This window comes from Hoplias malabaricus, chromosome 10 (assembly GCF_029633855.1).
Source record: "Hoplias malabaricus isolate fHopMal1 chromosome 10, fHopMal1.hap1, whole genome shotgun sequence".
Lineage (NCBI taxonomy): Eukaryota > Metazoa > Chordata > Actinopteri > Characiformes > Erythrinidae > Hoplias > Hoplias malabaricus.
In genome coordinates, this window is record NC_089809.1 from 31,679,562 (window position 1) to 31,702,883 (window position 23,322).

Consider the following 23,322-nt stretch of genomic DNA (forward strand, 5'->3'; position numbering starts at 1 on the left):
ATTTATGACTGCAGCCCAATCAGAATTGCACACAGGTTGTTTACCGAGCCCTGGAGGGGCTGAAGTGGATTTATTTTTTTCTGGGAACCTCACTTCTGCTTCTCAAGCAAAGGTCAGATTAACATGTCGCCAGCAGGCGAATGCTTCATGAACTTTTCTCTCCCAAACCAGCGGAGCGTTTGATGGCCCTCTACAGAACAGAGTAACACTGGCTTCAGTGTCTGGGTTTGGTAATGCATTGAGGCCACTGTTTCAGACAGTGTGACATGAATGTTCTGCTAAATTTCAACCGTTAAGCAGAAATTCACCACAAACATACTAAGAAAAACCTTAAAGAAATTCTTGCCTTTCTCATTTTTGAGTGGCTGTGTTTATTTTGATTACATGGAGTACAAGCTCTTAACAATTAAATTCCCCCCTGCATCAAGCAAAAACAAAACATGAAAAAGAGCTAATCAAAAATTTAAATACCCTCCTTGGGTTGCCATTAAAATCATCATTGGTTTACAAGTTTGAATGTAGTGTTCTTGTCTCTTCTCTGCTCTAAGTGCTTTTGAAGTTTAAACTACTGTACAATGTGAATAACACAAGCTTATGGCTTCGGCCATTTCCCCACATTCCAATGCAGAAAAGTAACAGTGAATGCAGTAATTATCTGTAGTGTATGAGTCAGTATGACAGAAGGGGAAATGGGCTTTATCTATATTTAGGTTATGAGAATTATTCTAGGCGGTTGACAAAAATAATGGAATAATTTTCAAAAGGTAATGGCATGTTATTTTAGTATCTAAACTTTTGAGAGGGTTTGTGTGTATTTTCTGGTTCATCATTTCTCATGTTGTGAAGTGCGGCGCTTTGGTAACCTATATTATAATTAGATGATTGTGCCTTCAGTCACTTATGGCATGATGGGCTTTGGAGAGTTTGCTTGGGAAAGGACGGAGGCCTGATGATGTAGAGGTCTGTCAGGCAGCAGACGGCGACTGACCCTTTAATGTTGACCCCTCTATCCAGCACATCAGCTGGACGTACACCTGTGAGGATGGCTAACCTACTTTAGCTTGCAATCGTGTTGCCGGTCGCAGCCAGCTGTCTCAGTGCACTGCCGGGTCCACTGCGTCTATTTATCTTTACTGTTAAGGATGGTGGGGGCTCTGGCAGATGGAGGCCTGCATCCACTGCTGCTCTGATGACACCATTAATGTGACTGAAATGTGCCTACTGCAATTTTGGGGTCCAACCTAATTCATTCAATTTGAACTCTTTCTTCTTTTGTTTTCTAAAGGTAGGCATCATATTGGCATATGACATATGTTCTCAGAAATGGCCTTTTCTATATAGTAAATGCATTTAATATTATGTCACCGATGTTTGTGGCTAGAAATAGAGAGTTGAGATTAGTGAACTCAAAGAAGGGCTATCACTTGGCAGAAGATCAGCATTGTGAAGTGTCGAGATGCTGAAATGCCTCAGTGATCATAAACTAGGCTTCTTGCCTGCGTCACATATGCAGACACTGTCATTAATGTCTTGGACCATGAAAAGAGGAGGAGGCGTTGTGTTCCTCCTGAAGTATTACTGAGGATTTTGTTCATTTGTTTATTTGTTTTCTCTTGTCTTTCATTGGGGCTCATGAGGGCATAGAAATCCTGTCAGTATTCAAGGCAATTTATCTGTTTTCTTCAAGCTTGGCTGGACAACATCTATCTAATGGGCCTGAAAAAATTGGGCAGTGGCATTCTGCCTCACCACTGAGTGTGTTGATGGCCTGTTTTGTTAAGCAGGAGTATTTTTGCTGATTTGTTGGCTGTGGCTTGCGTGAGATAAACACAAATCAACATCAGTGTGAAGCAGCAATGAAGGAGATGCACGCTGTTCCTGTGCATTGAAATGACTAAAGGCTTTTGAAACTTCCTCCTTCTTCCTGTGGCAGATGCAGAGCTACTTATGACACAATAGGATATTAGATTCTCTAATGAGGCAGATGATGTTCAAGCAGGCTGATAAGACTCTTGATCATTAAGAAGAAAGGAAAATAACTGTGACATTTTGGAATGATGGCGAGGCACCAAACAAAGGCATCATCCCTGTAAACAAGCGGCTCATTTTTATTCTTCCACAGAGGAATTCTCACTTTTGTACTTTGCATCAGAGAGGTCCGCTTGCTATTCAGTTGTTCTAAAAATGGCTGGTAGTCTTGGCGGTTGTTTTTCATAGCTGAAATGTTTATTTGGGTTGCACACTATTGTGATTTTAATTACATTTTCTGGCATGGTTCACATTGCTGAGAGGCTGCAAAACACAGACGCAGAATGTTGGGGAATTTCGTCCTATTTTTCTGGGATTATTGGCGCTTCTGATTGTTTGTATGCATTGTTGGTAAGGTCAAACAATTTAGTATATTTGGCTTTATTTAATACCTGTTCGAAACAATTCCAGCCTGTTTTTTCCTTTCAGCCTATGTCTGTTTAAAAAAAAAAAAAAAAAAAAAAAAAAGGAAAAAAAAAAAGTCTTTCTGTAAGAACCCAAATACACTCAGTGGGCTTTTCCCATGTTGGGCTTTGGAAGCATTGAAATATTGTCCTATATACATCCTTCCCCACTTTTTCCTTCTTTCTCTTGTGCCTGGCCACTGCTGCACTGGCCTGGGGGCCCCTGGAGGGTCGCCTGCTTCCTGAGTGATTTCGCTGTCCGATGGGTCTGTTCCCAAAGGTAGCATCGTGCAACAACAAACAATGACTATTATCAAGCTCAGAGTTGAGCCCACTATTCCTGAGGCCCTCCCTCTAGAAGAGAAGAGACTAGACGAGGTCTTGAGGTTTCTTGGTCTGTCTGTTTACGAATCTGTGAGCCCTCATTGTGTTGCTGACTGTAGACAGTACATACATACTCGGCAGACTAATGACAAGATGAGGGATAAAGGTGGCTTTCTTCAGTGATGGCTCCTGTGTCACCACCTCAGCTTAACGAACCAAGTCCTAGCACACGATTCCCAAGAAGGCAGTCAACAAGCAAACGTCGCTAGATATTCCAGTTATGGAGTAGGATGCACTTCATTTAATGGTAGTCTTTGCTTAAAGATTAAAGGCTAGATTTCAGAATATGCCAACAACGTTATGAGCAGATGCCTGGATATAATAGAAGGTTGAGAACCATCAGGAGATATATACACCAAAAATGGGCCTGACAAAATTATTGGCACCCTCAACTTAATATTTGCTTGCACACCCTTTGGAAAAATAACCATCAACAAGCTTCTTACACCTCTCAACTGGAATTATGGATGACAGTTCTTTTCAAACTGCTCCAGGTCCCTCATATTTGAAGGGTGCCTTCTCCCAATAGCAATTTTAAGATCTCTCCACAGGTGTTCAATGGGATTTAGATCCAGACTCATTGCTGGCCACTTCAGAACTCTCCAGCACTTTGTTTCCATCCATTTCTGGGTGTTTCCATCCATGTTTGCGGTCATTGTCCTGCTGGAAGATACATGACCTCGGATGCAAACCCAGCTTTCTCACACTGGGCTTTACGTTGCCACACCAAATCCTTTGGTAATCTTCAGATTTCATGATGCCTTGCATACAGTCAAGGCACCCAGTTCCAGATTCAGCAAAACAACCCCAAAACATCTTTGAACTGCCATCATATTTGACTGTAGGTACTGTGTTCTTTTTGTTGTAGGCCTTATTCCTTTTTCGTTAAACAGTATGATGTGCTTTATCTAAAAGCTCTAGGTTGGTCTCATCTGTCCACAAAATGTTTTGCCAGGATTTTGGCTTGCTCACGTACAATTTGGCAAACTGCGTACTAGCTTTTTTTATGTCTCTGTGTCAGCAGTGGGGTCTTGCCATAGTGTATCATTTAATTCAAATGTCAAAGGGTAGTTCGCATGGACACTGATGAACCCTAAGCCTGGAGGACAGCTTGAATTTCTTTGGAACTTGATTGGAGCTGCTTATCCAGCACTATCCTGCGTTGCAACCTTTCATCAATTTTTTTTTCTTACATCCACATCTAGGGAGATTAGCTGCAGTGCCATGGATTATGTTGCACACTGTGGACAGAGGAACATCAAGATCTCTTCAGATGGACTTGTAAGCTTAAGATTGTTGATAGACAGTTTTCTTTTTCTGTTCTCCTTGCTTAATGTGGCACACAATGCAATTGAGTCAACTTCTGTCCTTTTTTAATCTGGTTTTAGGTGTGATTTTTATATTTCCTACATCTGTTATTTGCGACAGGTGAGTTTAAATGAGCATCTCATGCTTGAAACAATGTTATTTACCCACAATTTAAAAAAAAGGTACCAATAATTTTGTCCTGCCCACTTTTGGAGTTTTGCATGAAATTATATCAATTTTGCCTTTTTTCCCCTCAGTGGGTTGTTTTTGTCCAATGCACACAAAGGAAAAAAATGTGTAATTTCAAGAAATATTTCTTATTCTGGATGAATGTCAATGGTGTCAACTCTTTTGGCCATGACAGTAATATATAATACTGAACATCTTAGTCTATATCATTTCACTTGGTTGTCAAGACCATCACTGGTGTTTCTGTAAGAAGAAACCTCTCCAAAACATTACGTCCCAGCCTAAGTAATGAGTTAAACCTGCTTATATATGGTTCTCATAGTGTTCCTGCCCATGATATGCCTCGCAGTTATGTCAGTATGTATAAAATGCTAAATGCCTGTTGTAATATGGTGTCCCCAGTCAAGCAAAATCACTCTCATGTTATTGTCAGTCTCATTGTCACCTTAATATCAGTCTCTAGAAGTCCAGCTGATGAGTTTATTTACTATGTTCTGCTGTTAATAAAGTTTTAAAAAGTTTTCAAATATTTTATATACAGGTCACGTCTCATGCAAGTCCTGAATAAGAAATCAACAAGGTCTTTGCTTTGTGTGTGCTAGGATGATTAAAAATCACGTTACCGTCTACCCCTGTTCACTTTCTCTCTTGACCTTAATAAATTAAATGTGATGAAACTTCAAGAGTGACACTTTTGAGGTCGACTTAATTGAGGCTATTGATTTTGTATGAAGTGAGTAATGAAAGGCTTAGATGAATTATCCATAACCGAGTTTACGTGAGATGATGCATTGGGTTGGAATGAGCGGATCGTTCTCTGCTGCAATCCCTTGAGGATGCTGGCTGCAGGAGACAGAAAGGGGCTTGAAAGTGAAACTCCATTTGATCCGGTGTGGTGAGTTGAGTGTGAAATATAATCTGCCTCACACACAGGCACTGGACTGTAGAATAATGCTTCTCATTAAACCATGAGAGAGAGAAAGACAAATGTATGACTGAATGTGTTGTCCTTCATTTATTTCACATCAAAACTAATGCTATTTTAAAATCAGAATTCATTACCCAAAAACAATGAAGTGATGACTGTGTGCACATGTGAACTGTTTTTTTTACGTGCATGCTGGGTGATTAATGGACCTGGCATTGCTTTGTTCTGTAGGTTAACAGTTGGAAAGGTAGCAGAAAGAAACCACTTTATTCTGCCCCGCAGCCATACCTGTCAGGCCCATCAGCAGCTAGATATGTAGCAATGTTTCCAGTGTTAGAATCAACACCTTGAACACACATACATTCAAACACACTATTACGTGCGTTTACTATATACGTGCACAACTGGGCCAACGTCAATGACTACCTTATGTTTATTTTATTTTCTCTCTATATTTTTTTATAATATTCATTACTTAAGTTCACAAAAACTCTTATCTGTTAATACCCATTGTGTGCACAAGTTATCTTATGTTCAGTCTCAGAAATAGCTGAAAAATTAATTGTTTTGTCTGGAAATTAAATAACTAAAGAGTGGTGTCTGGTTTTTCCCAGAGCATTGTACATATTGCCCAGTTAACCTAAACACGAGGGAACATTAATACCAGCTAACGCCTTTATCAGTAAAACTTCAGGCCTTCTTGGAATGCACTAATCTTATGCATGTTTTGACCAAGTTTCCAATGAGAACTTGGACCTCTTTTCAAGATAAACACACTCACTGTCATGCTGAACATTTGGCGAATACAATGGGGGTCCTCTGTTTCCATTGGAACCCTGGCCCCTCCCCTCAAAAAGCTTTTCAGATCCAGACCAAATGAGCTAATAGATACCTCATGAAACATATTAGAACACAAAATTAATTGAAGACATGTAGTTTTTCCCCACGTTACAAAGCAGAGAATGGCCTACAAATCTTTAAAATCTGAATGTTTCACTCAGTTTCTCAGCTTTTCATATACACTCTCGTTATTAAGAATAGCCCACCTACATCCGGCACGAGTTCTTTTATGTTGCTGATTTATTATTTCACAGAGCACATGCAGCTCTTTCATTTTAGACCATCTGTCTTATTACATAAAAAGAACAAGTGGTTCTTCTCTGGGATATAAAAATGGTAATACCTTAATTTCATCCGAATCAGCCCTATCACAAATAAATCGGAGCATGAAAACCTAATCAAATGTTCATACTTTTCATAACGTTGACGCATTGTGGAGGGAGGATAATTTAGTTTGGATATCACTTGTTCAGCACACTGTGAATGCCAGAGGCCTTGCCATTATGTGCCAGAGCATCAAAACGCTAAATATGTAAAGGGGGTAAGAGTGAGTCTGTAAAAGTTGCACTGCAGAAGTTTCACTGAAATGCACAAAGAGAAAAGAAAGGGAAAGGGGGAAGTGGGGGGAAGGTAATCATTAGTAAAGTTTAAAGCGAATTTAAATGGGCCTCTGTGCACTTTGTAATTTAAATTTCCCTGGCAATTATAGCATGGGATTTTCCAGGCCTGAGAGTGTGGCGCAGTCCGTATGGCGAAGTGCGGAATTAGCGTGAGGCTGTCAAACAGAGCAGCTAATGATCACTGCTACCCTGCGGTCAATTTCAGAGGTAGTATCATGAATTGATTAAAGGGAATTTAGGTCCAAATAATAATTGCCTCCGATAATAAACTTTATCTGCTACAGTTATCTTTAAAAACAAGACGAGTTTGGCTGCTATGGTTTTCTTCCACCGCCTGGAGGCTGAAGACAAACGGGATGAGAGAAGAATAAAAGTGCTGTGTTGGGCATAACACGCGACAACAGCTAATCACCAAAAAGTGATAGAGCAATAACTCTGGCCAGAGAGCAATGTAGAACTGGTTCTTCCACCTACTGGTGTCACTGGGTGCATGAGTGTGTGCACTACTACTATACCATACACTATATATATGTGTATGGAAGTAAGGGCTGTGTGAACTGGTTTTCAGCTTCACTGGACTGGATAGATTTATTCCATTTCCTTGTCCCTGATATACTTCTTTGCCTTGCTCCCCACTCACCCCCATTTATATATATGAATGAATGAAGTTACAGCCTTGCAGATTAGCTTTAACTTAAACTTTTTGGCCACACCTACCCAGATTAGCAGTAGTTTACTTCATTTACACAATTAATGAAGAATAGAATTGTCTTAATTGTCTGCAGGCAAGAATACACTTTATGGAAAACACCACATTTGCTCACCAGAGAGTTTATCACGAGAGCATGCTCAGACAAAGCTTTCAAGAGATGATGTAGTGATTCTCTGTTGACTGATCCCTTTGCCAGGAAGATATTCTAATCTGCCGTGCAGCCTCCTGTGGTGCGTTATTATTGCTGTTGACCTTTGCCAACATAAAACATTACCAAATAAATTATGGCAAATCCTTTGTGTTAGCCATTGGTCTATCTCGGTTTTCTCTGTATGATCTATGTCCGTCTGTTAAATCTTCTTCGTAAAGTAGTAAACTTTCCGTATACTTAATTCTGTGTTTGGCATTGCCTGGAGGAAAATGAGTTTTCTCCTTCTGAGTCTAGATCACTTTGTTTTTTCCTCATATTCTTAAGAGGTTTTCCTGCCACTTTCTCTTTCGGCTTGTTTATAAGAAGTCTGAACTCACATTTCTGGAAAGCTGAACTGAATGTCTGCAACTGTCTGCTAAATGTAACTGACCTTGGATTGCCCAATGTTCCAGGATAAAATCATCATGTACTAGAAATGTTGACAGTTTTTACTTCAAGATTGCATGTGTTATTCCAAACAAGTCATCAGCCAGAGCGTTTAGGCCGTTTCGCTTATGAAGTTTTGATATATTCTTTGTTAACACACACTATCCCTGATCTGGAGAATGTCTAGGTTGTTCACTGGACAACTGTATTCTTATAAACTCCTAATAGCAACATGGTAAAATGTTCTCATTTGATTTAGTACCTGATATAGTTTGAGAATATGACATCTGGAAAGGGTTTCTAGTCTTTACAACTTCTCATGTTGTTTTACTTAACAGCTTAACACCTTGTATTGTTTAGGTACCCAGATGAACCAGGGGCCCTTAAAACAGTGTCGGCTGAGGGGAAAATATGAGCACTCTAAGTAGTAGTAGACTGGAGCCTTCACACAGTGGCCTTTCCCAAGCCAGTGTTGTATGTCACCACACAGACATTTCTAAAGCAAACAAACTCCCATGCCAGTTGTTTAGTCTTTAGAAAACTCAAACAAATGTTGGAGCTACAGTGCCGAAATAGATTCTCATGACATCGTCACAGTTGAACGTCTGTCAGCCATGCTCCAGAATAACAGAAAACAGATCTGTTATTATTAAAGGAGTACTTTGGTGAGAACTGCAATTTACTAAATGTGTTTTTCCTTAAATGGAAATTAAATCTAAAATATGTCATGATAGCTGCCACTTCTAATTCATACATATTCTAAATATAGTTGCTGCACTATGCCATATGTAAATAAAAACAGAATGCAATGATGTGCATGTTATTTAAACACTACATTAAATAGCAAATATGTATAAATAGGAACCATTCCAGTCACCCATTGAGAGCAACTGGTAATGGAGGCCTGAACTGTTAAACATTTGGGTTTTTATACATGTTCCTGGATACATTTTTGGAGATATGCTTTTGGCATAAAATGTAAAATGGGCATGTGTTTTGTGTTTTTGCTCAGCATTTGCTCAATGTAGTGGTTTGTCAAATACACCATTAGCAAGTTTGAGAGTACTTTGAGAGGAATATTTTTATTTTAAAAGTAAATGGTTCTGTGTGTACCAAAGTCACAGACAACCTGTGTGTAGACATTTAGTTTTCAGATTATTTAGTGAGCTATAAAGCTTTATTAAAGGACATGGACATTAGCTTCATTACGCCAGTGAAAAATTTGGACCCAAGACATGACTTGATGAGGTGACCACATTAAGATTAAGAGGAAGCCACGAACATTAGATTTCTTTAAGCTCTTGTTTTTGAGTTGTTCTCCTGAGAGCTTTAGAAGTATGTGGAGTGAGTGGTCACTCATCTCTCTGCCGACTGACAAAGTGCAGTCCAGAACAGTAGAACGCTTTGTTCCAAGGATTCCCTTACACATTTCTCTATTTTATTACCAGCAGATGTACACTTGCCCTTTCTCAACCCCCTTAGAGTCGTCCACCAGGCCTCTTTTAGAGGTACACGCACAGCCAAACAATATCTCTGGCTCATGGACAGTAGACAGGCCCAAGTGGGAATGCCCTTATTGTCTTCATATGTTCTTCAGGACTTTTTGATGTCTCACTTAAGGAACTTTCGTCTCTCTGAGCAGCAGCTTTGATGTCAGGTCTTTTCAGCTGAAATGAAGTTATTAGATTTGTGAAATATCTTTTTGAGACATGGCACAACAAAGGCTCCATTTGTACGCTCCGGTCCTCTTTCTGCTAAGAGCATCTGGAAAAGCAAAAAAAATGCAAAAATCCACAACGTTAAGGCAAGTCTTAAGGGAGGAGGAAAAAAAAAATGGGGAAATGATATGGATGGGCTAGACTTTATCACTTTCTTTAGAAGACCCCAGCCTGAAAACATCACATCAAGCTGTCCCTCCATATCCCTTCACAGGCCTCGACAGTGCATTGTAATTAATTCCGATAGGCCAGAGTTGATCTTTTGATTAAGCTTGTTAAAGCTTGTTAAGGCTGCCCAGGCTATGCGTGAGAGAGGAGAGCGATGGTCTAAGCCCCCCCTAATCCCCCTCTCTGGGCTCTTAACTCCTTGCTCTGTGACTCAGGATCATCTAGTCATCCTCTTTTTTCATTGTCTCTGACCTCATGAGCTCATTTTTATTTTTCCTGACCGTTCGTGTATGGCCACAACACTTGAAGTGTTTTTTTTGGGAAGGGCATGATTTTTCTTGCATACTGAGCTTAACTTGTTCTAGCATGTCTCTCTGCATAGTGCACAGCTGATGTTGTGCGCAGACTGTGTTTGTGGGTCCACCTGACAGCTGTGTTGAGAGGTAGGAATCAGGACCTAATCAGGAGCAGCCTGTCATCTAATAAGGCTCGGGTTTAAATAATGAAAGACAGGACAACATCTTGACTGAGGCAAATCATGGGTGTTATGAAAGAACCGTAAATGAACTGACAGCTGAAGTTGCACTTTAGGAGCCTAACAGCAATTAATTGTGGTTATTCAGTGTCAGCTTCAGACATTTATTGAAAAGCATCCATTCATCCATGTTTAAACAATGCTGTCAAACACAAGTACATGACTATGAAGTGCTCCTGGTTGTAGGCCAGAGTAATATATAAGAGACTTATTGTTTTTAGAACCCAAAAACGATTTATTTTCCCTTGAGGCACATTTCTGTAATTCCTGTGATGTTGCTAGTTAGGGCCAGCTTTTGTCAGGCTCCCTGTTTTCTTCATGTTTGTTTAGCAGCTTATCCCCTGGTTACCCTGACTCATCACCTCTCTTTATCAGCTGAGAGAAAGCTCCTATTATGTACAGCCATGGGACACTGCTCCTTTTGTTCTTTGTTTGTTTGTCCTCTACCACTGCAAACTTCACAACTACATCCTTTGGCTAGTCTTTAACTTCATAGCGTGTTTGCTTTCTGTCATTGCTTAAGCTCTCCGTGCGCTCTGGATGAGAGTCTCTTGTGTCCTTTTTGTCAGGTGGAAAGCAGTAAACAACAGGATGAGCCTCTCTTCTTAGGCGAGGTCCAAACTTCCTTTTAAATTACCTCCTCATGCAAACCCCACACATGCACACAGACACTATGTACAATTAACAGAGGACTCTTATCTCCAGCTTAGCGCCTTCATTCATCACCACATGAGCCACAGACCCTTCCTCTTGAGAACACCCCTTTCCTAGCGGGGGGGCGAGGGGGTGTCGACATTATTTAGTTTTGATGCCCTCACTAGGGTACAGATTAATAAATGAAAGGCAGAGTGAGAGTCCAGGGACCCACATACTGCATCTCAAAGCCTACAATGCCTCTGAAAAGATGGGGAAAATCAAGTGAGTGGGACAGAATTAGCCAGGGGCCCAAACCCTGGCTTTCCTCTTGTGATAATGTATTGTCCTCTTGTATTGTGTTCAATAATTAATGATGCCTGGAATATAGCAGTGAACCATTTGCTAGTCAAGTAACTAAGAAATTAGTCAGTGTAGTTTTTTTTTCTGCATGAGAAATGTCAGCTGTACATTGTGATAACAGGAGATTTTTATGAAAGTGTAGAATGATTTACGGTGGATCACCTTTAAACAACTCTCAAGTCAAAATATAGCTAGACAAGAGCAGCTTGAATGCTGCTGTTAAAGCAAATGTATTCAGAGTGTGGGATGCAAATGATTTGCAGCAGGGTGCAGGTAGCTTGGGTTTACCAAAATTGTTATATTTTATTTTTATATCAATATTATAAATGAATGTAATTTGTGGAACTTCATTGAATTTATGCTGCTTATGGAAACCATGGATGACGAGTGAAGTCTAAAGAGGAGGAGAATGTGTTATGTTCATATGTGCAGAAAAGTTGAGAAACTCTAAGGTTAACAAGCTACTTTTTAAGTTTAATTTAATTAAATTTTGTTTGTCAGTTCACATTACATAAAACTACTTCAGCACAAGTAGGATGACGTACCTAATTTTCTTTATACATATGCTACAGTAGTGTGCATTAATGAAATGTGAATGTACTAGAGTTACAGTTGAAAGTTGTTAAAGGCTAAGCACCACTTAATGGACCTCCATGAATATTTCAAATTATTTTAGTTACTGACATATATAAGTATGAATTAAAGTGAAAATAGCAACTTAATTTGCTTTAAAACTGACAAGTTTATTAAATTGACGGATAAACCCGAGCTCGCTACTTAAATTCTTGAACACAACTGTGACGTCACTGGTGGACAACAGCTGAACAATGCTGCGCTAAAACACCGTTATGACTGACTGTTATGACAGTATCTAGCTAGCTAAATAACCAACATTATTCATGACAATAGCCTAGCAATAAGCTAAACTCAAATTTAGAGGTACCGTTATTCTTGTAAATGTGATCGAAGTCGAACTCGAATTCATCCGACACTATAAACCTCTACGTAGCTGTAATGCAGCTACGTAGCCGAGTATAATCTGAGCCACCGAATTTAGCAAGTCAAGCTAACGTTAACTAACCCCAACTAAAACAGGCGAAGTAAGTGTCCTTACCCTGTTTACCTCCATGTTACAGAGGCTCTTGAACACCTTTCGTTGGTTGCATTACATGCCCATATTGTTGGAAAAGCGCCAGTGAAATGAGCTACAGATAACGGAGTGAGCAGATGGTCCTTTCCAAAGTGCCCGTTTAAAGTTGACAAATTTAGTCCATTTTCTGGATATTTTGGGATCTTTGGGCCATTTGTGCACAGATGTCCCACTGTACATTGAATTATTGCAGTCAAAAATAAAACACCTTTTCGCCATTTTGCATTAAATTAAGTGCAACTTCTTTGCACTTAATTGTTGTCCACCATCTACGTCACAGGCAAGACACCTATTAGAGTTTCCGAATACAGTTGGAAACGGTCTTTTAATCCTTATTCCTCGAATTAGTAAGAAATAACATGTTTTCTGACTATCAATAAACACAAGTTAGGAACTCAAATTCCACTGTATTTATTTGTTTGACACTTTCATATAGCTGGTGCTTAGCCTTTAACTGTCAGTAAACAGGTGATGTTTGGGAAGTTTATATACATAAATATACAAGCAGTTCATTCCTACACTCCAGACAGAGGACTAGGAGGCTGTAACTTTTGTTTCACAATGCTGAAAGAAGTGAAAGAGAAGCACTGTGTCACCAGCTATTTTCCAGACATGATTCTGAGATGTAGACTCCCAGCACACCTCTGTGCTCGGTGGATGGATTATGTTGACAGGAGCATCTCAAACAGCTGGAGAGCTTGAGGCAATGGTGTACCTTTTTGGCAGTGTTCTAGTTTCACACGCTTGTCACTAATCCTTATGACAGACACATCTCCTACTTAGTACTGGAACGGATTCCAGGCTAAGATGGATTTGAGGACTCTGTATACATTTTTTTTTTTTTTTTTAAGGAATTTTTAATACATTTTACATTTTATATTAGTATTAATTAATATTTTATTTTGGATGAGTGTAGTTTGCCCTACATTAACACACATGGTTTACAACCTCTGGCAGGGCTCCCTAAACATAATCTGAACACTGTAAATAGAAGCTGCTCTGGGGGACATCGTGGGGTCCGGCTGAGGAGTAAGGGGATTGTTTGATGCGAAAACATCATAACAGAGATGTCTTACCCGGTGGGATTTACAATGAGTTTGATCTGTTTTACTGGGCCATATTACACTAAAGTAGGACCCCTGGTGTAGCTGGGCTCAGACAGTATGTCTGTTTTTTGTGTGTGTTGGATTTGAGGGCCCCATCTGTGCTTGTTTTCTCCGAGGCCTGGTCATGTGACCTGTCCTTCATCTTTTAATGCCCGGTTTAATTTGGGAAAGTGCTGCGAGATGGATGGTCTCTGTTAAAGAACGTCTCGTCAAGAATGAGACGCCTGAAGCATTTACTGAAGTCCATTTATCCAGTCAGCTTGCCTTTTTAAAGAAGCATTATGTCAAATAGTGAAGCTAACAGCATGTGCGACCAGTGTAGTGATGAAGAAGATTTTTTTAGAGATCATGTGAAGGAGCTTTGTTCAGCACTGAATCCACCCCTTGTTTGATTTGATTGGTTGTGTCCTCTGCCGAGATTTAGATAATCTGTTTTGTGTATGAAGTTTGTGAACTGATGTTTTAATATCTGCAGTAACGGAATAGTGGAATTTATGAGATTTGTTAGTTATTGTCAGTGGAAGCGCCATGTGCATGTCCTTGGATGTGTTCAGACCAAGTTCAAGTTCAACCAAGTACAAACAAGAGTAAAATTTTATTCTCAAACCTATTGTTCCACGTTAAAAATGCGGAGCACCTGAGTGTAAACAAACCAGAGAGAACTTCAGTTCCTCACAACAGTAGACTTTCCCTTTAAAGGGATGGTTGTTTAGAAATGAACACATTGCCAGAAATTCGTGAATACCAGGAGAGCCACATTGTCCTTGCTGTGTTTCATTTTTAGCTGACCTTGTTAGCTGCCCTCTGAATTTTTTGTTTAAGAGTGGGTGATTCTCCTGTATGGAAAATACTAACTGGTCCGCTACTTATTTGGCCTTTGTGTCCAAGCTATTCTGTGTTTAGTGGGCCCTCACTACATGGTTCTTAAGGTCAATAAACTCCCCTCAACACCTTGATGTGAGAGAGTGTGGTCCTGATGCTTTGTCCATTCAGTTGGTCAGCTCTTAGTTGAGGCTGAGAGGCTGTGTTAGACAGAACAATAAGTTAAAGGAGGCTTTGCTTTCTCCTCACACAACAGCAAATCTCAGTAGAGGACTTCACCCTTAATTTGTGAGCTAAACCTACCTATCTGCTTGTGTTTCTATTGTTTTACGCATAAATTACTTTCTACATAAATATTGAAATATTTGCATATATTTTTTATGCAATCTAATCAGTTAATACTATGAATGCATTATATTCCTTGTATTTTAAATGTCTTCTATGTACTTTTATAAACGCTCCTAAAATTGTTGGTTTTTGTGAATGGCATGTGGTGGAAAACAGTGGCCAAGTTCCTTGCAGAAATAACAAATCAACAAATTGTCCAAGCCTGCTCTCTGTCTGCTGTCTGTCGCTCTCGGAGCGAGCTGAGCTGATGCTCTACAAAACCGCTGAATGAACTGGAAGCCGAGTGGTTTGTTGTGTAGCTTCAATGACGTAAACGTACAGGAATTCAGAGGAATTTAAAATTTCAGGGGCTGTCGAATAAGGACTGAGCAAAAGTCTTTCAATAAACGAAAGGCATGTTTGCTTAGTCTTTGGGAAACAGACTATTCCACAGTTTATGCCTGTAGTCATTAATATTATTTTAAGCTTTATTTGTAAATGGTTTGCGTTGTTTATTCTGTTGATAAGCTAATGTGTGTCTATTTCTTGCAGCTGTTTGAATGCCTGCACATACTGCAAAACCAAGCATGCCAGAGGGGACCTTGCCAGCTACCCCATTGAAGAACTAGTGGAGAGAGCCAGACAGTCCTTCCAGGGTAAGTCCCAGTCAGTTCAGATGAGTGCCACACTCTGGGTCACAGAGAGTCCCTGTCAGGCTTATTTTTAGTCCTCCTTGATCTCTGCCAGCGTTTCTGAACTACAGCAGAGCTGAGGGGGGAAAACAGTCAGCCATTAAAATATAAAGACTGATTGATTTTCATCTGTCTGAGAGTGTGTGAGATTCCCTACAGTCAAAGTCACAATGGCATTTATGTGATGTGTAAATGGTCACTGGGCAGAGATCAAGGAGACAATCATTGTAATGTCCTTTAGCAAATCAGCTACTCCAACCAATCACACAAGTCCATGGACCAACTGTGCTTCACCTTTGCTTCGGTGATGATGCAATTTTGTTGGTTTTCTGAGATTTGCGCGTGAATGAGAGAGAATTAAATTGTTTAAACGATGTTTAAAGGCAAAGATACTAAAAAGAGAGTGACAGTATAGTATAGTTGTACATAGTTTAGTTGTGAAGTTGTAAAGCATTCACATTAAATTCTCAGCAGGGGCTTGAAAATGTTGTCTCCAAAAATCAAACCCTGAGCTAGTGTTTTGGTGTTTAGTGATAATGCATCTGACCCTATGTAAATCCAGTCCAGACCTGTTTGAACAGTGGGGTGTAAATTTGAATGTGCTCTGTGAAGCATTTTGCTGGGCAAAAACGATTTGATATCCTTAACTGATTTTTCAGTCTCTGTTAATGCACTTGTGAAGATTTCCAGTGAAGTTACACATCATAGGCCTCTTTGGTAAACTGGAAGTATTAATGTTACTTCTTTTTTGCTTTGTATTATAAGAATAACAAGTGCATAGTTTATTTTTATGTTTACACTGAACGTGGCAATAAAACTGCTGCCATCAAGGGAGATTATTCTGTTTTCATATTTCATGGAGTGGATTTGATAATTGAGCATGTGGCAGCACTTTGAGCTTTGTCTAATACAGGCAGCACTTTGAAATGCTGATGAAGATTGATCATTCTCAACTAGCCCCATGTTACTGGTGACTGGGCACTATGTGCTCTGCCGAACCGTCCAGAAAATGGGCACCGTTTGCTGGAGTGATGAAAGGGTGTGTTTTTGTGTGCGTCTCTATGTGGTTTGTGTTTGGGGCTGTGAGGTACGGTGTGCATGTGTGTGGAACCAACAAAGGGAAGAGAAACTAGGGGGACAAGCATCAGCTCAAGAGGAGGAAGCTGCACGGTTACTGGCCGTTACTTAGCTTCTGAGCAACTGATGGAAAAAAGAGGAACTCAGACTCTGTGGGTGACGCACTCACGATTTAGCTGTCTTGAGCAACATGCTGTTTTGAGTGTGTTGTTTTTTTTGGGAGCTTGTTTTTGGGAGTTCAGAAGAGCGTGAGAATGCTGTGTGTTTTTGTGTGCTGTGTGGAACTGTGTTTACATGCAAAACAGAGTCAGTGTGGGTGTGTATCCACTTTTCTTTCCTGACTCCGTGTGTGTGTGTTTGTTTTACACTGTTACGTTTATGAGCAGAGGTGTATAGTAAAAGACACTGTACTGTTTGTGTGGCTAATGAACAAATTGCCAGCTGCTCAGCAGTGCTTGTAAGAACAGAATACATTCACAGGTAAACATCACTACATGCAGTAGTCAATACAAATCACACACTGTGAACTTTGTAATAACAGAAATCCCCTCTCTGTCTGTGACATATATTTATTTTATTTTCAGTCGCAATCTTAAGAAAGATCCTGCTTAAGAAATTCTTTTGAGAAAGAAGGGGAAATCAAGATCCACCCTTATTTCAGGTTAGAAAAAAATCAGAAGACTTACTGACCATTTTCCACTGTAAAAACACCTTCCGTCTAAAAGGGTATTTAACTTTAAAGAAGCTGTTGTTAGTGACAGAAGGGTAAAGATAATAAGAAGAATCTGCTACTGTGATTACAACAATGGACCCTCACCCCAGATCACAGACCTCAGCAACACTGAATGTATAGTGTTCTGAAACTTAAGAGTGGAAACATATCCCTGCAGATTTCCTTCACATAGATTAGATGTTGTGATTAAAGGCTGAAATATTAGTAAATTTAATTAAACGCAAGTTTTTCTCCAATGTGAAAAATACAGTTTATTTAATAGCTGTTGTGTTTCTGGAAATTAAACAGATGGTGCTGTATGACTTTTTTATGGTACAATATCCATCTTTTTTTCCATCAAGGACTGTTTAATTCACTATTTGCTGTTTTTGTCCCATGTTTTAGTGCATTCATTCATTCATTCATTCATTCATTCATTCATTATCTGTAAGCGCTTATCCAGTTCAGACTCGCGGTGGGTCCAGAGCCTACCTGGAATCATTGGGCGCAAGGCAGGAATACACCCTGGAGGGGGCGCCAGTCCTTCACAGGGCAACACACACTGTTGTAGTGCAGGTTTCTTTAAACAAAACTGAAGTAATGAAAGATCTTATTCTTACTTTAGTTTTACATTATATATTATTATATCTCAACAGGCCCGACACAGGTAACGATGCTGTTTATGACTTCTGGTAAATCATTCTACAAAATTATTCACATCTCTTGTGTTTCTGGAGGAACATGTCAGTTCCCTTGATGTGTGGAACTCAAAACCCGATGGACATTTTAATAAGCATTTGTCTTTAAATGAGATGAGAGAAAATCAAGATCCACAGGTTACTGACCATTTTTAGTTTCCAAATAATATAAATGCAAATAAAACCTGAAATATAGGTTTTGTATTTTTTTTTCCACTATAATAAATTATGCAAAAACATAGATACATTACATATACTTGTAGAAAATGGCATATATATATATATATATATATATATATATATATATATATATATACACACACACATTTGTACAACCTGAATTCCAATGAAGTCGGGACGTTGTGTAAAACATAAATAAAAACCGAATGTGATGATTTTGCGGCATTCTTTGACAGTATAATTATATCCCTGCACTTCTTAGTTGTTAAAAGGGTTTCTTGTGGTGTTTGTGTGTTTAATTACTGTGAACCTCCCACCTGTTTCTTGGCACACCTGACCTCTCCTCGATTATCCCTGTTAGCCTGATGCTTTACTGCAGATTTATACAGAGGATTTATTAAATTTATCCTGAACTTTGAGTGGATTTGTGTTATTATTCAAATGCGCTTTGGGGTAAGAACATGCCACAAAAGGCAATTTGAATGACGTGAGCAGCACAGCCACGTTATTTATATATTTATGAATTTCCTTCCTTACTTTGTCCTTTTTCCCCCTCAAACCCAGCCTGAGTGCTGGGTGGAGAAAGGCAGGAGATGAGGATGAGGAGGCTGAGCGAGCTCGTTTGTCAGAGGGGGACAGTAGCTCCACCTCAGCCTCTCCATCACAGCAACCCCAGGTCTTTGAAGCTTGGAAGAGGATTTCTGGGCTTTGTGCCTGTTTTCTTTGATTTCCATTGGCAAGATGGTGGGGTTGTACTCTTGCTTCTAACCTGAAGCTCATCTGTCTTTCACTAGCCCTGTCCTACTTGGTGGCCTTGTTTTGCTGCATATGCAGTATAACTTGGGTATGTAAATCTACTGACTATACATAGTGACCATTTGTAGCTTGGATTTTGCAAGGCCATGCTATTGACTCCATTGATTTTTCAACTGCCTCCCACATGTACATAGTGTTTAGAGATTAAAGGCATTATCTCTGCAATGTCAGCCTCCACCATATTAAAATTAACAAGGTATTATTTTTTTTTCTTTCCATTATCAGCTGCTAAACCACAGATATATTAAACAGAGGTTTTGCTTTGATTCATGGAGTTGTACCACCCCTTATCCCCTCTGTGGTTCTCTCTTGCTGGTAACTTGCTGTTATTCTTTGGGATGAATAATATATATTCAGTACTAGAGCTGGGCGATATGAACGCCAGTCAGTATCACAATTATTTTAAAATTTTACCTCCATTATGATTAATGAACAATTATTTTGCTTCTTTTTTGCCTCATAATTTACTGACAATGTGTGTACTGTAAATATGCTCAAGTTTTAAAAACTGGGACCTTTTTTTCTAATGTTGTTTGGAGCTTGTCAGTCTCTTGTTGGGTTTTTTGGGTCCTGAAACTGTTATTTGTCAGTGTTTACATTTGACTTTATTTTCAGTGTCGTCTTCACGACTGGAATGGAGCTTTATGTAGTCCAATTCCTCTCGCCCTAGTCTGACAGACTGACTACACTTGTGGACAAATCCTCAGTCTTTATTCTCACTTTTGAGTGTAAAATAATTTGTGTCCTAACTTTCCATCACCTTCCTATTTAGGTTTATACATTTAATATACATTCAATTCATCCAAGAACACTCATGCGGTGTTTTTTTTTCTCTGGCTTGGGCATTACTAATTCAGTTGGATTCCCAAAAGCCTGTTAGATTGGGGTAATTACCAGAGACCTTCCTCATGCTTGATTATAACTCTGTAATCAGTTATGGATCCATTGACTCACCTCTGTTGAGGCAGGTTCTGAGTCTTCTTTCTTGTCCATGCCTGCTGTTTAACTTCATATCTCCCATCTGTCCACTTTTCAGAGCACTGCAAAACTGCTAACCTGAGAGCCTTATTGGTTTACGGTAATAACTGTAACTGAAAAAGACCAACACACTCACCGGACAGCAGCTGCAATGTGATAGGTTTTAAGTTCATGTTAATGATAATAGATGTTGTTTATAGTGCTGACGCATCATAACTAACATTTATTGCCTTGTATGATTGTGTATTACTCAGTAGTTTATTGAAAATGACTGACTTCATTTACGTGTGGTTTCGAGACTAGAACATGACTAAATTGTTAGGCAAATAAGCTAGACAACAGTTTTCCATAAACGGTCTCAGTTCACTCCACAGGCATGTTTTACAGGACACAAAGCCTTTGTTCTTTTTTCTGAATCTGTGGTTTGGATCCTTCCTGGGTTCTTTTCCCTGAACAGAAGCAGCTTAGACTGATTTACTATTATTGGTAAAAGGGCTTGTAAATAAGTAAATAAATATTTGCGGGACTGAAGGTCAGTGGTAACACTATTATTTTATTTGCAAGTAATAGTTGCTGCTATACTGTAATTGACATTTTACAGGCTTTAACACACGGCTGGGTTTCAGAATAAATTCCACCTTTAAAAATATTTATAATTAATTAATTAATTAATAATTAATATTTTTCTTAAAGAAGACTTTAGATCTTCAGTGGCTTATGGGAATTTTTGAATTCTGTTTTGGTCAGAAGGGTAACAAAGGGGAAACATCTGAATGATAAATAAGGAAACCAATATGAGTGTAATGATCACATATTATAATATATTTGCCATCCTTGCTAATGGTCATTTAAAAAACAATAAAAAAAAATCTAGTTCTTTTTTATTATAATATCACATGTACCTTATTGTAATGCTTGAAATAAAACTATTTTTATATTAATAATACAAAAATACATTGAAGCGCTAGATACATTGTATTACATGCTAAGCATTAGAGCATGCACGTACGTTCTACTCGTTGTAATACTTCACATTAGTTTGTATTGTAATTCTGTAAGAGAATAACCACCTTAAGGTATGGTTGTTTCATCAGAAAGTTTCCTGCACTTCTTGGTGTTTAAAAACCCAGCAGCTTGTTGTTTAGCAGGAGATTTAATTACATTTTCTCACTTTCATAGCCCCTGCCAACCTCTTTTCAACTTAAGCCAGAGACATGCACAGAATTACATTTTGTATATAAGGGCCTTGTGTTTATTGTTATATATTTATGTATGTATTTTTATATGTATTTGTATTTTGTCTTTCCATCATTAGCCACTAACCCAAGGACTTATTAAAGCAGAGGTTTTGCTTTGATTCAAGATTTTTTTTTTCCCCCTCTTATCCCCTGTTTCTCTCTTGCTGCTGTGCGCCATCTGTTTATCTGTGAAATGGTAATAAAATTCTACATTAATTACTTAACAGTAGGAGGCCCATTACTGAACTATAGTATGAGAAGTCCATATGTGGAGAGTTTATTGATCTACAGTGAAAGCCATCATCTTACTTTTCATCAGACAGCACCTATGAACCTTCAGTAGTCAACGCTCTCTGCTCTCTCTCTCTCTCTCTCTCATATCTGAGATGTCTTGGAAGGTGCATAGAAGGACAACATTTGGAACTCTGGCATAGCACACCAAAATCTGTAGCAGTGATTATTGTGGCCTTGCTTTCAACCCACACATTAAACGCTCTGTTTTGCAGGAGGTCTATTGATCAGAAGGAAGAGATGAAAGTATTGACAACCATCGTCTGAAATGAGAACACTTTGCTGATCCACACTAAGAAGTTATTATTTATTTAGTTCTGTTCTTTTATTCATGATATTTTGTAAGCCAATTGAGCACCCTGAACATTTATTAGGGCTTCTATCGATCAGATCCAGCACTGGTCATCCAGTCCTGTGTAGACATCTCTGCATTAGCTTTCACAAACCCCATGAGGAAACCGGAGAAGCAAACTGGTGGAGTCTTTAAACTCATGCACTATGAAATGTCTTTGATGTAAAATGGAGAATCCCTCATTATGGCATAATTTAATTCACATCACTTTACTACTACTACTACTTTTATGCTTCATCTTGTTGGCATATTTTTACAGGCTGTTGAAGCAGACATGGTCTTAAAGTGCTTTGTCTTTGTGCTCTGATACCATTTGCTTGAGTGCCTTCTCAACATACCGGGGTAAACCAGATAATACACATATTTTCATGCTGAAAAATTATATACTATGTGTTTTTTGTGGATTTTTCTCTTTGATTTTACTGCTATATAAACACTAAACACAATTCAGTCCTTAATCAGACAAAAAGTGAGTACAGTCTGTGTCAAAATTCATCAAAATACTTTCCTATGTTGTAAACCTCTAAAGCAAGAATCAACATAGATTTAGAGGGAAGTATGTGGTTATTTTTATTTCTGAAAAAGCCCAAACTGAGAAGCTGTTTCTATGTGAAAATATCATGAAATTGCAAGGAAAAACAAGTTGTATAAATAACGTTAGGTGATACACAACTAAATACTCCTTAAAACCTTCTTAAAATGTCATGTCAGGGCATACAAACTAACCAATAAAACTAACCTTTAACCTTTAGTGTAGAGTTTGTGTTGCAGAGCAAAAGGGGGAAAAAAGGTAATATGCAAATAGACGTATGATATTAAAAAACACTTGTTGGAAAACAGAACTGAACCTGACCATGATGTATGTGTAAAAATTACCCTGAACCTTTCCCTAATACCAGTGATTTATCAGGACTCCCCAGGTTTGGACCTTGTTAATCAAGTTTGCTTAGAAGATAAACAGCTGAGATGTATTACAGCGCCGGTCTTTGGAACAATTTCACTGCTTGTTTTTGTAGGAAACCCCAAACTGTGTGTCTGTGTGCATGCGTGTGACTTCACCCTTGAGTCGCTTCTTCTGAGGTTCCCAGCCCTTGTGCTGCTGAGGGTGAACCTAGCTCTAAGTCCAGCCAAGTTCAGCTGGGGTAAACACTACTCCAGTTCTGCCTTTTTCTCTCTCATTCTTGATCATGCTCTGTCTCACTCCTGCTCTGGTCAGGTCAGTGTTTACACATTCCTCTGTGTCAGGCTGGTGCAGAGGACTGTTCTGGTCTCTAAAACAGCCCACTTTACTCCACTCTCATAGCAGCCCTAAAGAAAGTTACCCTCAAACACAGGATCCATGCCGAGGCCTTCCAGATGTGCTGCCTGCTCCACACAGTACTTCTAAAACATACTCAGCCTCAAGCTGTCGCTCATAAAAACACTTAACTGTCAGCCTCTCTCATAACATACATGTACTCAATGTTTATAACAAAC

At 39.1% G+C, this 23,322-nt stretch overlaps 1 protein-coding gene across 1 annotated transcript in view; it reads left to right on the plus strand.

Annotated features, from left to right (window-relative positions):
* Window positions 1-23,322, plus strand: part of cdkal1 (CDK5 regulatory subunit associated protein 1-like 1) — a 293,873-nt gene that overhangs the window by 114,562 nt on the left and 155,989 nt on the right. Inside the window, exon 8 of the mRNA XM_066683019.1 lies at window positions 15,365-15,468. Within this exon, the coding sequence (XP_066539116.1) occupies window positions 15,365-15,468 (104 nt within the window). The remainder of the gene's footprint in view (window positions 1-15,364; window positions 15,469-23,322) is intronic.